Source organism: Saccostrea cucullata, unplaced genomic scaffold, assembly GCF_032062105.1.
Source record: "Saccostrea cucullata isolate Sc308-1 unplaced genomic scaffold, CSIRO_AGI_Scuc_v1 ctg11089, whole genome shotgun sequence".
NCBI lineage: Eukaryota > Metazoa > Mollusca > Bivalvia > Ostreida > Ostreidae > Saccostrea > Saccostrea cuccullata.
The window spans coordinates 4,741-21,533 of NW_026923171.1; the positions used below are offsets into that span (position 1 = coordinate 4,741).

At 31.0% G+C, this 16,793-nt stretch overlaps 2 protein-coding genes across 4 annotated transcripts; both read left to right on the top strand.

Annotated features, from left to right (window-relative positions):
- Nucleotides 1-1,257: 1,257 nt before the first annotated feature.
- LOC134263351 (uncharacterized) lies at nucleotides 1,258-16,322 on the top strand. 3 transcript variants are annotated; one of them, XM_062745684.1, is made up of 6 exons: nucleotides 1,258-1,294; nucleotides 13,631-13,842; nucleotides 14,274-14,424; nucleotides 14,510-14,851; nucleotides 15,543-15,624; nucleotides 15,812-16,322. In XM_062745684.1, the coding sequence occupies exons 1-6, from the start codon at nucleotides 1,276-1,278 to the stop codon at nucleotides 16,131-16,133; spliced, it is 1,128 nt and encodes a 375-aa protein (XP_062601668.1). In that variant the 5' UTR covers nucleotides 1,258-1,275; the 3' UTR covers nucleotides 16,134-16,322. The 3 variants fall into 3 exon arrangements, with proteins under 3 accessions (XP_062601668.1, XP_062601667.1, XP_062601669.1); XM_062745683.1 differs by lacking the exon at nucleotides 1,258-1,294 and adding an exon at nucleotides 13,060-13,524; XM_062745685.1 differs by lacking the exons at nucleotides 1,258-1,294; nucleotides 15,543-15,624 and adding an exon at nucleotides 13,404-13,524 and having other exon boundaries at nucleotides 15,812-15,997.
- LOC134263352 (cubilin-like) lies at nucleotides 1,373-10,130 on the top strand. The gene is made up of 6 exons (XM_062745686.1): nucleotides 1,373-1,378; nucleotides 1,438-1,620; nucleotides 7,382-7,532; nucleotides 7,620-8,655; nucleotides 8,812-8,921; nucleotides 9,698-10,130. The coding sequence occupies exons 1-4, from the start codon at nucleotides 1,373-1,375 to the stop codon at nucleotides 7,910-7,912; spliced, it is 633 nt and encodes a 210-aa protein (XP_062601670.1). The 3' UTR covers nucleotides 7,913-8,655; nucleotides 8,812-8,921; nucleotides 9,698-10,130.
- Nucleotides 16,323-16,793: the final 471 nt, after the last annotated feature.

Genomic DNA, 16,793 nt, shown 5'->3' on the forward strand with positions numbered 1-16,793 from the left:
ATTATTATTTATATAATATAATAAATATGGACTCAATGCACGGTCAATATGCATTTATAATGACCCAGGAAGACAGATATTGACCTCAGATACATGAAGTATATCGACCTCGGGCTAGCGCCCTCGGTCGATATACTACATGTATCTTCGGTCATTATCTGTCATCCTGGTTCATTATAAATGCATATTGACCTACATTGAGTCCATATTTGTATATTAATACTTTTATTTAAAGTTAATTCACGTTAAAAGTAAGGTTATTGGATGCAATTATTTTTAGCTCTTTGACATTACCAACACATGTTTCATTTTTCTTTTATGTGTCTCTAAAATTCAGATATCCAGAAGTTATTAAAAGAAATGAAGTTGAATATCATTTTTGTGAAAAGAAATTTATGTATTTAAGGAATGAAGCTTATTTCAACTTATGTTATCCCATATAACATAACTTGGGGCGGTTAACGCTTTATAAACCGCGAAGCGGTTTATAAGAAAGCGTAAACTGCCCCAAGTTTTGTTATATCGGATAATATAAGTTGAAATTAGCTTCATTCCTTATAATTTAATTTCAGAGTAGACAACGTGACAATATTTCATCCGGAAAAAGGCTTCAAATTGAGAATTATTTCAAAAGTAACGTCAAGCGGAGTAATACGTTTTTGACGTAACTCATTGTGACGTAGACAAGTTATTTTATACAAAATATTATAAGTTCCTCTGAATGATTCAATTTCAATTGCTTGATACAAGTGAAATGAAATTATTCAAATACAAAAAAAAAAATGTGTCAATCCCATCAAAATTATTAAAAGTTATATCACATAAAACGGCTAAAAATGAAGAACTAAAATATAGGCAAGTCAAATAAGTGATCCATATTTGGAAATATAGCCAAACACAGATTTTAATTTCTAAGAATGCTGAGAAACAAACAATATCAAAATAAATTCTTTATAAATTTGTGCAATTAGTCATTAAGTTCATATGTTATCAAATTAAAAAAAAATGATCATACACGTCAACAGCTATGATTAAGAATAATGTAGGATTGTTTTAATTTACATCCGCTTGAATTCAATTAATCCGATTTTTTGTTGTTTGATATAACTTTATAAATAAATACTTTGTTGTGAAATTGTGAAAAAAATTTCACTTTTATAATTTCCTTGTACAACTTTGTGAATGTTAATCATTATTAATTGACATGCATGTACCATGTTCATATACATTTAGAAATTACTCAAATATAAAATGGACTGGCTTTTCTTCTTGTATATGTTAGTGTTTCAAATTAGTAAGTTAATGTCCTAATCATATCATTTTTGTTTAAATAATATTAGAAAGTAAACGTTTTACCAGTGAATAATAAGAAATGTTAGTTAAATCATCAAATTTAAAATTGAAGGTTGTGGATATAATGAAGTGATCGTATCAAAGAATATAACAGGTATCAGGGGAAGTTTGACCTCTCCTGGTTTCCCTGGTAACTATCCAAACAACGTCAACTACACGTGGATTCTGAATACTGGACACGTCAACGCTACCGCTGTATTTTTATTTGACTTTATGAATATTTTTCAACATCGTTTCACCTTCTCCTGCACTGATGATTTCGTGAAGGTAAGATATATGCAGGCAATCCTTGATAGACAAGCACATAAGACAGCAACTTTTTTTCCATTTCTTGTAATAGAACTTTTTAAAAAGATTTTCTTAACTTTGTTTGATCATGTCGAAATAAAGTTGAAGCAATTTTATTATCTTTGATTTTATTATACAGATATTTATCTAAAATCATTATTTTATATTCATGCAAGATTCATTAAAATTGATTCGTGTTTAAATGTATGATAATGATTGCCGGCTTGCATTCAGTAAAGGATATTGCATTAGGGAATAACTATCTTTAATTTGGTATTTCAACCGATAATGCTGCATTAACGGTCGCAAACTGATTTTTCCGTTGAATAAAAATATTGAATATTGACCCGAGTTGAAAATTGATCCAGGGTTCATTTTTCAACGTTGAATATTGAATCGGGGGTGATTTTTCTTCGTTGAAATTTGAGACCAAAAGTCCTTGAAATTATACCCGGGGTTATTTTTCAACAACTTGATAATTCTTTTTCTTATCCAAGATGACATCAACAAGTTGAAAATTGACCCTGTTGAATATTGACCTACTCCAGAGTTTGAACATTTCTTGAACTGGGAAGTTGTTTTACGGGATTTAATAGTATTTCCATATTCATATTTCGGTTTCAATGTTTTCCCTTTTCAAGAATAATATAAATAAACCTATCATCGCGCGTATATATCTACATTTTGATCAGTACATTATTTCAGTTATCTTCAAGCATGACAACTTTAGGTTTTGACAATACTTTCCAAAATCCATTATGTAGCATCCATAACTAATTACAAAACTATGAATAGGGCATAAAACAAAAATCCTGGAAATCTGGTATCTAGAAAGTGAGCCATGTATATATATTGATCAGGTGGGCAGAACATCCCATCTAGTCAGAATCAGTATAAAATTATAAAAATTAATAGCCTAAAAATTAAAATGAAACACATCGGCCAGAATGAATCCAATGATAGGTTATATTTGTGAAAAAAAATCAATATAGCGACCATAAGTAATGCTGTCCGTAAACAAGGTTGGTGAAATCCTTGTAACAAACTTATCTGTCAGTAGCCTGCCTCGGCTTAAAAAATGATCGTTTTTGGAGCAAAATCTTGAGAATGAGATTATCCTTATTCTTAAACATATTCTCATTCGATACAGTGTGATTCCTATTTGATTAGTTGTTATTCCTATTCGATTATTTGTAACTTATAGTCGATGAATTGTTATTCCAATTGGAGAAAATATGACAATATACTTATTATATCATAGTATATCATTCTTTTCCAAAACACGCGTTTCCTATCCGATGCCATTCATATTGGAAAACATGCGATTCCTATACGCTAAATTTTTTAATCCGATTCGATAATTTCATCTTTCTTTTGTGTTTTTGGTTTATAGGTAATAAAGTTGTTCGAAAACATACTGGCATTTATTTTTATTCGAAAAAAAAATACGATTCCTAATTGATAAACGTTTTATCTTGTTGCATAATTTGATCTTTCCTATGCGATGTTTTTCTTAGTCTTTTTAAGTTATTGCATTCTGGGACATATGACAAAACTAAAATTGGATGTAAACTCAATTAAATAGGAATGACAGGTTTAACATGATTATCGAAATCATTTTATTATCGAATAGAAATGACAAAATTATCGAATAGGAATCACATATTTTCGAATAGAATAGGAACTTAAAGGTGATGATTCTCGAACAGAAATATAATATTTTTTCGCACAACAATAACAATTAATCGAATAGGAATCATATTTTATCGAACAATGACATGATTTAGGAAAAATAAAGACAATGTCTCGTTGTAAAACAATTTCTAGATGGTTTTGTTAGACATTGTCATCGAAAAGACATTGTATTAAATCTAGATGGTAAAAGTTTTATATTTGGAGATATAAGTAAAACAATATCATCAAAATCATATAATATTTTGCTTATGTCAATGAAGCAATATGTTTACAGAGTTCGTTGTCAACACCTTAGCCTCTCTACCCATGGTTTTCTGAACGAATTCAAAATTATTTAGAAAATATTGAAATATACAGCCAGAGAAAGTGATAAAATAGATGAGTTTAACGCCTCCTGGCAAAATTGGCAATCCATACTCTCAGACTAATATCAATAAACCCTGTCTCAAAAATAGTTTTGCTACCTACTCTATCTATCACCGACTTTCTTTTATGACATCATCTCTTGCATTCCCTCTCTTTCTCTCTCTCCCTCTCAAAAAATGAATGCTGCAATGAAATATTGTGTTCATATTATATGTTTCTACTATATAGCATTGTGAAATTCAAATTAAAAAAATAATAATAATAATAAAGACAATTTTTGAATAAGAAAAACAAAAAAGTATATTAATGCAACGTTTTACCCTCCATATTTTAAACAGGTGGTAGCGGAATATTACTTTACAAACAAGAAAAGTTTATTTTGGAAAAGATAAGAAGAAATCATTGCGGGATGGGGTCAGGATCCAATTTTTTTTTCAAGTAACACCAATTACTCTTCTTTCTTTGAATACACTGTAACGTGTCTGTTGAAAAAAATAGGGGGGGGGGGGGGCTTAAACCAATTTCACTGTGTTCAATGCCTATATTATGTCTATCTTTGCAAAAAAGTAGGGGGGCTAAGCATCCCTAGCCCCCCCCCCCGGTTCCTGACGCCTATTGATTAAATCACAGTTGTGAAAACCAAGTCATAAATATGTGTTTTTATGCTGTTGAATTTAGAACCGGTTTAATGATCAAAATTCTATGACCCGGCTCAGTTATAAACGGACTAGGGTCTAAATTCAACGCCTTTGGTCTCAGTATTCAACGTTGCAATTGAAAAATGACCCCCAGGTCAATTTCCAATCCGGGTCATAACTCAACGTTACAAAGGTAAAACGGATGTTTGCATTAATTGTCGCAAATATCAAATGATAACATACTTTTTACAATGCTTATGCAATTTATGCATTTTTCTTGTTGTTTTACGTCTTAATTTGCTGAATCTTGTCATATGGAATAAGTCATGAGCCTTGTGTTTTTGCGTCCCTCTATTATGAAAAGCCTTTACTTTCTTTGATGCTCACTTTACTGCTTCAAACATCAGTGCATAAGCCAATCAAAATGTTTTTTTAAAAAAGAATTTTTTTAGAATTAGAAATTGTTATAAATATCTTTTCTTGATGTGAATGGATACAAAACTACTATGTTATATTAAAAGTACGAGTTTCCTACTGCATCGGAGATACAGGGCGGGGCTTGAGGCGAGAGCGATAGCTCCAGCCGTGCCCCGCCCTGTATCTCCGATACAGTAGGAAACGAGTATTTTAAATGACTTGTGACATGACCTTTTTAATGACCTCACATATTTACATGCGTAGTTGGGTACATATCACTCAACCAGTCAGATGATTTTGCAGAAAGTTGATTTAGTATCTCATTTTAAGCATTGCAACTGAAATGCCGAGTGAGGTGGACGTGCGGGTATTTATCATTTGAAATAATTATTTAGGGGATGCATAATATAATTTGTTTTCCAAAAAATTAAATTTAGATTTCATTGCGTAGGATTTTTTTCTCTATCCAGCTCTTGCTGACATTTTTTTTAACTTTAAGCTACGATTGAATCCAATACATTTTGATACTAGGTACGTAAGAATCAGGTGAAAATATTTTTGAAACAAAAATGCTTTGGGGAAAACGTAATCTGAGAGAAGTGTCCGACAATGTCCTCCTCAGGTCGTCATAGACAAAATTTAAATAAACAGATGAAAGGAAGGGGGGGGGGGTTACTTTACCTACATGTTTTAATAAAATGTAGTGTAAACAGAGGGGATCCAAGCACTCACTGGTGCCTCTCATCCCACTTCTTTTTTTCTTTTTCACTTTCGTAAATGATTTTTGATAAACTTTTGTACATTATACGGTTTTTAATTTATATACACTAGATTACGATATCATGTACATAGTGTCTTGGTTGGTTATAAATCTAACCTCACGAAAAATGATTTTCAACTGATTTTTTTTTTTGGGGGGGGGGGGTCAAAGTAATCATTTGTGAACTGCCAAACTCCCTGATTTCTAAAATTTTTGAATCCGACACTATTAAATTAATGCTGTAAAATTTTACTCTTAATTCATCTCAAATTTTGAGTAAATGTTACCAGTTCTATCATGCGAATTGAACGATTGTTGTGTCTGTATACAGATACAGCTTTCTGTCATCGCTAAAGATGAATTATACTGTATCGTTGATATTTTGCAGATACAGCACAGTTTCTGCTTATTTGCATAAGAAACGCCCACAAAAAGTGTTCTGTATCGCAGTTACAGTATGCTTGACTTCAAAGAAAAACTCGCCGGGTCATGTCACAAGGACACAACTATATATGTATATTTTTTGATATCATAAATGATATAATTATTATATGTACTTTATCGAAACATAACAGGTTGTTCATGAATCTGATGTTTGTTTTTTAGATAACCCTAACAAAAAAATACTATAGTAAACTATAGTTTACTATAGTTAACTATAGTGAACTATAGTACCAAAGTAATAACTTTGGAACTTTGATTTACTATAGTAAAAACTTTGGAACTTTGATTTACTATAGTGAAAACTTTGGAACTTTGATTTACTATGGTGAAAACTTTGGAACTTTGATTTACTATGGCTAAAACTTTGGAACTTTGATTTACTATAGTAAAAACTTTGGAACTTTGATTTACTATGACGAAAACTTTAGAACTTTGATTTACTATGTCGAAAACTTTGGAACTTTGATTTACTATGGCGAAAACTTTGGAACTTTGATTTACTATAGTAAAAACTTTGGAACTTTGATTAAGCACTATAAGCCCATGGAATTATAGTTTTGCTTCCCATTCTGTACATTTGATAAATTTCAAGGTTAAGATTCATTACAGCTTCAGAATTTTTTCTCAAAAGCCCAAATCGTCCCCAAAATAGAACAATGTACAAGAACTGGTTTTAATGTAAAAATTGTCTCTTGCACCGATAAATAAGCAGTATTTATTTAAATTTGTTTAATTCTAATTTGTGCAGATAGAACGTAATTTTTATTTGTGGAGAAAAAAATTACTAGAAGATAAAAGTTGAGTCGTTTAGAATCAAAATATTTCCTTCATATACTTCATTCAACATGTTTTCTTCTAATGTCAAATAAACACATTGCATTTAAATTAATTAATTTTCATATTTCAGTTAAGGTGAACAATAAAAATCAGCCTAAACAAACCCAATATAATCTCCCTTAAAACAGTTTAATATTTTTTTTTAAAACTTAATAAAAATATATACATGTATGCTGTTAAAGTAATTACAAAAAACATTCGAACTTTGATTTACTATAGTAAAAACTTTGGAACTTTGATTAACCATAGTAAAAACTTTGGAACTTTGATTAACTATGGTGAAAACTTTGGAACTTTGATTTACTATGGTGAAAACTTTAGAACTTTGATTTCCTTTGGTGAAAACTTTGGAACTTTGATTTACTATGGCGAAAACTTTGGAACTTTGATTTATTATAGTAAAAACTTTGGAACTTTGATTTACTATGGTGAAAACTTTGGAACTTTGATTTACTATAGTAAAAACTTTGGAACTTTGATTTACTATGGTGAAAACTTTGGAACTTTGATTTACTATAGTAAACTATAGTTAACTATAGTTTACTATAGTTTACTATAGTTTACTATAGTATTTTTATGTTAGGGAACAGAAATAGATCCGTGCTGTTTTGACGCGATGACCATATGTGGTGAATATGGCCCTTTTTCCTTGACTGTGAGGGGTAGATTGATAAGAATCAATTTTGTCTCTGATGAATGGTACACAGCAAAAGGGTTTAGTCTAGCATGGATAGGTAAGGTATAATAAAAGAACTATTGAATAAATATGGTTGAAAGTAGTTTCCTTGTGATTTTAGATTTTCAAACTATTTTTATATCAGTCAGTCGACCGGAAGTAATCAAGATTTCCACACACGCAACAAAATCCATCACAAAAACACAAAAGTCTACACCAAGAACAACGAAACTCCCTTATCGAACAACATTGACTTCCAGGAAAACAACAAAAGACACCATAGGAACAACAGAAAGCATCACACGAACAACAAGAATGCAAAGAAAATCAACAATGAAAAATACAGCAAAGAATCCACTTTGTAATTTATATGACACCAAACAAGGTAACCATATTCTCAAAAGGAATCTGGGTTGTTTACATTTAATACACCTTTGATTGACTATTAAAAAAATTATCTGCATGATACAGCAACTAATCTTTGCATTTAAAACAATGTAAACGCAAAATATTTATGGATTGTTTGTTCTGTAAAAATGAGTTTGAAATCCTTTTTTCCGATCGATTACAACATCTTAACGTATCTTTTGCTGATAAGGATAATACGAATTGTATTCAATCTCAAAGATTTATTCACAAAATAAAACCAAGAGCAGAGCAAACCGGACATCTAAAACATCATAGTAGGGAAAGGTCTTATATAACTGTTTAATATAATGTATGCATGTTGCTTGTTTTACAAGCTGACAAGGTATTGAATGATCACGTAGCACACATACATAACTTCTTACCTTATTAGCGTAAATTGGAACAATTCGGAGATTAACATAATAAAATATGAAGAAAATCCGTAAAAGTCCGACCAGCTTTCCTTGCGAGAACTAGATATAAGACCAACATACGAGAAGTGAAAATCGAGAGAAATATTCAACATGAGAAAAAGGTGAAGCTTTGTGTTTTTTCGATTTAAAAAGGTTTTAAATTGCAAAACGTTAAAAAGCAAACGTTTATGTACTTGAAAAATGAAAGTAGATATGCAATATTTCATTCTGTAAAGTGTTATTGTACTTAAAAGCATTATAACACGCCTCTCGATTTGGTCAACACATATCCACGAAGGAGGGAGTAATTGTGTCGGTCAAGATCAACCCACATACACTGAATTAGTGAACAAAACACTCGTAAGTAGAATTTCATTTATTTTTTCGAATATCTATGGCATTAAATGCCTTAATATTTAATGACATGTTTGTAAAATGTTGTTAATCATGTTAATGGCATGTCTTAATTGAAGAGAAAAGGCGGGTGTGCTATAACCCGTTTCTACTTGTATTAAGGTACCATGAATGCAGGTTCTGGAGTCCATGGGATTCAAGGACAAGGATCGCGTAGATGGCAAAAAAAACATAACATTTTCTTAAGGACATTGGCAACGTTTCTGGCTTTCGTATAGAATTTTTCAAGATTTTTTGAACAGGTTTAATGTTACCAAACATGTTCAATTCAAACCCTTTGTACCCATCAAGTCAACCTTCTTTTATAGATTTTGTCAAATTAATGTTTGTACAATTTTCAATGCATTTCCTATGTAAAATGTTGATAAAATGGGTCTATATTAGTTTTTACCTTAAGTGTTCTCCAAAACCCATTTATACATAAAATACATTGTTGAATCATCATTTCCGATGACACGCATATACTTTGGCTGAAAATGCAAATATTGAAACAAAACACAAAAATACCAGCACTGGTCTAAATTTTGAGCTACTTCCCTTAACATCTAATCAATATTCATAATGATCAAGAGACTAATTGTTTGTTCTATTCTATAATTTACTTTATTGGAAACGAACTGTCATAAAACATTTTTGCAAGGTTTAATTGGTAACTTTTAATGGTGCCTCCTTCACATAACCTATAGAATCGTTCTCATCCGGTCTAGCTAGCTATCACCACTTTCAGCATAATTATGTTACATCTTTGCACTTCCCAGTATTCATGTACCTATTCTTTATGCTTTATTTGTTTTCAGCGCCTAGAGAATTCCATACGGGAGATCACTCTCAATGACTTTTTTCATAAGTGAAAAAAACCTATGTATAAACCTTTTTTCTCTGAAAACCCTGCGTTGCAAATGACCTTAAGTCTAATATACTTGTATTTTTATCTACTGCTCCCCTACTTTGACATTTCATCACTTATGTTCATTTTCTTATCATTCAGGTTTTCAAGAGATATTCTTATCAAGAATAACGCTTGCTTTCAGTTGGGTATGTATTCATTCTTCAATTGATATTGATTGGAATGTTCATATATGTACCATAGCTCTACTTGGATTGAAATCAAAGAAAACGACGTGAGTAGTAGAAGAACGTCTGCTGAAATATCACCAAGATTTATAGCTGATATTGCCTGTTTTCAATGAAAGAAAGAAAAAAATGTTTTCTTACTTAACAAGGCGCGATCAACTTGATCTGCGCATGCGGTTTCATGCAGCGCCATTTCAGGCATAATCACAGTACACAGTACACAATTGAAATGACGTCAAATTGCGCTAAAATGTTTTTGGAAATCTCGCATACCTGGTAGCTCTATAGACTGTGCATTTTTGAAAAGCTCGCTCATTCTGGCATCTTCTGGAACATAATTTATTTTTAGTTATCAATTTCTAGGTAGATATTTATTGATTTCATTTTGGTTTCAATTTGTGAATTTAAACAAAATGCAACCAAAAGTAAGCGGTTTTAGCATTTCTCCTTGAAAATGTTCAAGTGTTTACTCAGTACTAGCTTCTTTTTATATTGATGACTTAAATCTGCATGGATAAGCTTGAGTTTAAAAACTATTACTTCTATGTATCTTTAAAATCTTTATACATGTATTACATGATATAAGTAAAATTCGTTATTTTGTCGTTTTCATCCGCCTTTTAAAGTAAAACAACGTCGTGTGTTAAGAAAAAAAACTAAAGGAAAGAAAAAAAATTATGTCATAATGTAAGACTTATCTAATTTTAAAAATTATTTCAGTTTTACATTCAGTCGTTGATTTGATGTAAACCCATTTCGACTTATAAAACATATTATTGGATAAAATAATGCTATTTTTGTGTTTTGATATGCCCACTTTTAACTGCAATAAAGGCTACATTCAATTTTCTTTTCAATTTGTAATACATGTAAAAAAAATCAAAACATTTCATTATTTATCTTCTTTTCCAGTTTGTCATTTCCTTTGTTAATTGGGGACTTTTTGTATATAGTTGTGTATGAAAACATGAAAAATGGTACGTATCTTGAACATGCCCCCATTTCACTACGATGAAGGCAAGGTAACAAAATTTCATTCAAATTTTTCTTAGCATAATGTATACAAATATATTTCCAAGAATAAAAAAATATATATAGATCCTTTTTCGTAATTTCCAACTAGATTGGGCCTCGTTAAAATTGAAATACGGATATTTTATTTATACAAGACAGGTTCAAAGTTAGTACAAACATTTCAGTTAAATGTATAATACGTTTTATTCTTTCATTTTTTATAGGACTTGTAATACTTACATGTAAGCCCTATCATGTAGAGTTGTTTCTTGAAATAATAATTAAAAACATCAATATCTTTTTCAGCCATCAACAACAAGAATCTCCGCACATATACACAAATACAATTGAAACACCAATTCAAGAAAGCGGACAATACCTTAAATTCCAAGAAAGTGTTTTGCAGAGAGAAGTCACGACCAGTGAGGAGTCTTTGGTAGAACCCTTTCCTGTTTAAGTCGACGTCATCTAATTCATGCATTAATACCATATATGATCGTGGCTTTTTTCCCCCGGGATATTCCGGATCAGGTGCCATGGAGGAGTGAGCATTCCCTGCCGACCGGTCACACCCGCCGTGTGCTCGTCGTCATGATCAGGAAATAACGGAAAAACAGTGTATAAATAACGGATTAACAAGTGGTATGAAAAACGTCAGTCAGCATTTGACTCAATGATAAATTGTATTTGCTGACAAGGTCATTGTATCGACCATAGAACTTACAAAATTATGACTTTAAACGAGACTGTTGATATTCTTGTTTCATCAACTTCTTTGTCAATAATTTACATAGCTTTAGAATTTGTTCATACGTAGAATGTGCTCTTGCGTATCGAATCAATTGAGATATATATACTCCGTATGCAGGTGATAAAGGTATATTGCTGCATAAGTAAGGGAAGTTGACGATAGAAAAGTTAAAGTCATCACGTTTATCATATAGCTTGGTTGTTAGATTACCATTAGAGTCTTTTTCAAGTAAAATATCCAAATATGAAGCAGAAGTGTCGGACTCTGTGGTATCTTTCATCTCAAGCTCACCAGGATATATTTGACTATCGTTGCATATTGCGTCATAAGTGCAATCTTATTTGATCCTTAAAAATGACGCAATAAATACTGTTTCTTTTTTTTTACTCCATTCAAAGCTACCGACAAATAAATTGATTACACAATCATTTCTTTTTTAAACTCAGAATTTCACTAATTCCAGAATATTTATAATGATTTTCTAAGCAATATCAACTAAGTATTATGCTTGAATTTTTATATATTTCATACCTGTGAATAATTATGCCTTTCATTTTATATTCCATTAATTGGCCCATTGTTTTATTTCATCCGTCTGATCAAATCGCTAGGGAGTTTAAAATACCCAAGTCTTCGAATGAGAAATTGAGAATCGAAATACATTTGAAATCTAATTCATATAGCTTTGAACAGCCCGTTTCCTAGCTTCATTCAATCATATTAATTTGTTTTCCTTTCTTACTTCATTTTTATTTTTAAAAAGTTCAAAGAATCATTATTTTGATCAAAGTCATATCAATTTCTTTCAAATATTATCCATGCGCATGTGCATTTCACTTGTAATCCTTTGTCAAAAATACAGCTTAGATATTCCTCAATAATTTTCCATTCTTCTTATAAGTAGGAAAGAAGTTAAGACAAAAAAATCTGATGTTGCGTTAAAAATATTCAATTTGTAAGGTTATGAAATATCACTCCCCTTCAACAAAAATTGAAGGATGATACTTTTATATTTCTATTTCTATTTTTTTTTCTCTGTGATAACTCTTTGAAAGTTTTCGGAGTTTATTTCTTGATAATTCTGCCGGAATGTAAATTAGGCAGGTCGATAGGTCAGCAGCTAAGGAGGCCTAATACGCATGCAAATCTCATGCGCATCTGTCTCTGTGTCTGACGCTAAGGATGCCAAATATGCATATGCTGCCTATGTGTTTGACGTCAGAGGGCGAGGACTATTGAAATTGGCATGGAAGTCCTCGTGTGATTATAGTCTATGTCTACATTTTTTAAAGTCTAAATCTACAATTATATTTCACAATGAAATGGAAATATAAGGAATCACTGTCTAGTTTTGAGAGTATGCCAGGGACATTAACAATAGTGGGAAACATGGGATAATTTTAGCATAACGGGCTTTGCCCGTTATGCAAATTATCCCATGTTTCCCACTATTGTTGATGCCCTGGCATACTCTCAAAACTAGACAGTGATTCCTTAAATCACACTAAGATTTATTCTCTTTAAATATCGACTGTTTTGGTAACTTTTTTAAAATACTGGCAAAGTTGTATTTTGATTCGCGAAAACGGAGAAAAGATCAATTTCAAGGTATGGTCAAAGTCATTAGGTTATCAAACTGAAAATAAATCATGATTGTACCAACCAACATCTATGCTTTAAATGATTTTACAAATCAAAGTCTATAATTAAGAATCAGACAGAAATATTTTAATTCACATCCGTTTGAACTGAATGAATCCGTAAATTTGTTGTCAGATTGTCTAAGTATCAACAAGTGCTTTGTTGTGAAATAAATTTAATATTCCGGTTGCAATTTCCTTGTATTAAAGTATTTATGAAGGTTTATCATTATTTAATTATGTGCATGCACCATATACATAAAGATATTTAAAACTTACTAAAATATAAAATGAACTACTGGTTTCTCTTTTTGTGTATGTTTGTGTTTCAAATACGTAAGTTAATATCCTAACTATTTCATTTTTGTTTAAGAAATATAAGAAATGATTTACCAGTAAATAATAATATATGTTAATTAAATCATTACTTTTGAAATTGAAGGTTGCGGATATAATGAAGTGATCGTATCAAAGAACATATCTGGTATCAGGGGAAGTTTAGCATCTCCTGGTTACCCTGGTAACTACCCAAACAACGTCAACTACACGTGGATTCTGAATACTGGACAGGAGAAAGCAAAAGTTACCTTTCAATTCGATATTTTTGATATTTTCAAATATAAATACTCCTCTTGCAATGAGGATTTCTTAGAGGTAAGGTCTGCTTGTATAAATTAGCATTGGTTTGCAATAACGAAACAAACAACTTATTTTCTATTTCATAACTCTTAAAATATCTCAAAATATCTGCAATAGCTGTAATGTCACATCATATCAGTGTGATAGATAAAGGTTTACATTTTCTGTGAGTTGATTTGTTTTAAAACAGGCTTCCATCAGGGATCCCTTTTTAGTTTTTATGTTGTAATTTTTCATTGATTTGATTGTGCATTTAAATCTAAATGATAATTCGGAAAACTCGCATATTATTATCTCGTTTTAATTTGATTTCTAAAACGATGAAAAAAATTGTTTAAAAGTATCTGAATGGTAATGGAAATAGGGGTACGTTAATAAAAATATTCATTTTGAAATCATCACTGCATATTCAATATAATGTGTATGTATATTGCATTAATCTTCAGATAACAGTAATAGATCCGTGCTGCTTTTACCCCATGCGCAGATGTGGTCGATTTGGTTCGTTTCCTCAGATTGTTAAGGGCAGATTGATAAGGATTAATTTTGTTTCTGATGAACGGGACACGGCGAAAGGGTTTAGTCTAAAATGGAAAGGTAAAGAGTTAAAGAATTTTTTTTCTGTAATACGTTGCCTTATTTAAGGCAAAAAGAATAATCTTTTGTCCTTATTTTTTTTTAGTCAGTCTACAAGCAACTACAAAGGCTACCAAACACACAACAAAGACCACCACACAAACAAAAAAGACTACGAAACAAATTACAAAGTCTACCAAACAAATAACAAAGTATACCACACTAACAACAGAGACGAACACACAAACAACAAAACATCCAGAACCAACAACAAAGACCTCCAAAAAAACAACAACACTGCCGTTATCAACAAGAAAAATGACTATGATGAATGAAACAACCTCGGAAAGGAAGTCATTCAGGCCAATCTCAAGGGACTTGGATCATTCGACAACAGCAACTAATCAGGCGACAGCGGACGAAAATACAAATACAGGAGAGAAAACAGGTACATACAATTTCTGAAAGCTTAGAGCTAGCGCTGCACTTTTTTCAGGTTTAAGTTTCTTTTGTGCCTATGTTTAGATTATTTAAATGTGCTATGATGAATGTACAATTACTTGTGAATGATAGGTGAATGGTGATCATAATTTTAACAAAAAATATAATAAAACTTAACCTTTTCAAAGTTTATTATTTTTAAGACTTAAGGAAGTGTGACGATATTAAGTGCAGTCCGTAAAATAAATGCATCATTATTTTTTTTTTAATATTATTTATACAGATTAAATTCAATATTCTACTTCCATAATAGGATTGTATTGTATCTTTTTATTAACATTGATTAATCGTCCTATTTAGTCTTTTTCATATTTTTTTTTAAATATTTATATCTTTGTCCTTTTATACTAAACAAACATGATATGAAGAAATTTGAAGCTAAATGATGATACAATGACCTTATAACGACTCATTTATATTAATATCTAACGATATGAAAGAGGGAGGGGGTATTTAAATGATAATTTTCCTCTGTGGTTTTTAAACATATACAATTGGTATATACATGATATATGTGGGTGTATTTTTAAAACGCGCTAGCTGGCTTCATAAATAGCCCACATTCTGTACGATTTACACACAGTTAGCTCACTCAATCAAAACTTTAAAGCATTTGATCTTTAAATAAAATATTACAGCTATCATAGAAACTGGGATTGCTGTAATTGAAATAACGTTGGTGGCGGTCGGTATTTACATCTTCAAACATCGTAGAGACAGGTAACGATCATTATGGTTTTTTTTTTTTTAATTTTAATAGTATTAATTCAAGTTAACTTAATCAGAGAAATTGTTGAACCAAATTTCTAAACCTAATTTGGTATATAAGAGGCAATTTAAAATAATCGGATATTCTATGAAATCTTCAAAGTAAAAACACTTAATGAATTCTCTCTTTTTTAAATAGATCTGTTAAAAAGTCCAGAGATACGCAAGACAACAAGTCTAACAGCGCACATACATTCCGAAAATCAACACCTATCGTAGATGATGTTTATGAGTCTATTCCATTGGAACATTTCAAAGATGAAGATAACATACAAGAGAAAGGGATATATATGGATGCTCAAGAAAATATATACGACAAAGCTTTTGAAAGGAGACCGCATGTTATAATTAAAAATAATGTGTATAGTACTAATGGTGTAATGCACCCAGAACACTTAAAGCTTAATACAGCAAAAAAAAAAAAAAGAAATTCACATAGACGTGACATGATAGATTGTTAATGACCTGTAAATACCTTTACATCTAAACAGACAGTAAAACATTGATGGAACCTTGAATTGTCGACCGGGAAATGAAGTAAACAATGGATTTGAGTCTCGAGCTCGATCATCAAACCGCTTCGATATGATCATGTGTCCGAATGATGGAGATGATAATCGATAAGATTTTGAAAACGTAGAGGCAAATGAAAATCGAACAAAAGCGATACGCTTTTAAATTTTATTAATTCCTCAATTGAATGTTGGCTGCATAAAATATATATTAAATCAGACATATGCATCACTTTTTTGTTCAAAAATATATTTCACTTAAAGAATATTAAACACGAACTGTGTAACATACGTTTTTATGAGATTTGTAAAATTCGCTGTTCTAAAAAAAAGGACCTGTTGTTTATCGACAGTAAATGATTAACAGTTTAATTTTTGTATTAAAAATATGAAAATACATATATATTTTATTATTATATATTTGGTATAAAATACGGTTTTTCGCATCCCTGATATGAACTCAGGCACACACCCTGTATGACACACCTTGTATGAGCACCCTTTATTTCATCCTTTATCACACGCTTTATTTCACTATTCTGGAACATCTCTGTACTTATACGGAGTACTTCGGATCTTTTTACTATCATATTCAATATTTTGTTCACA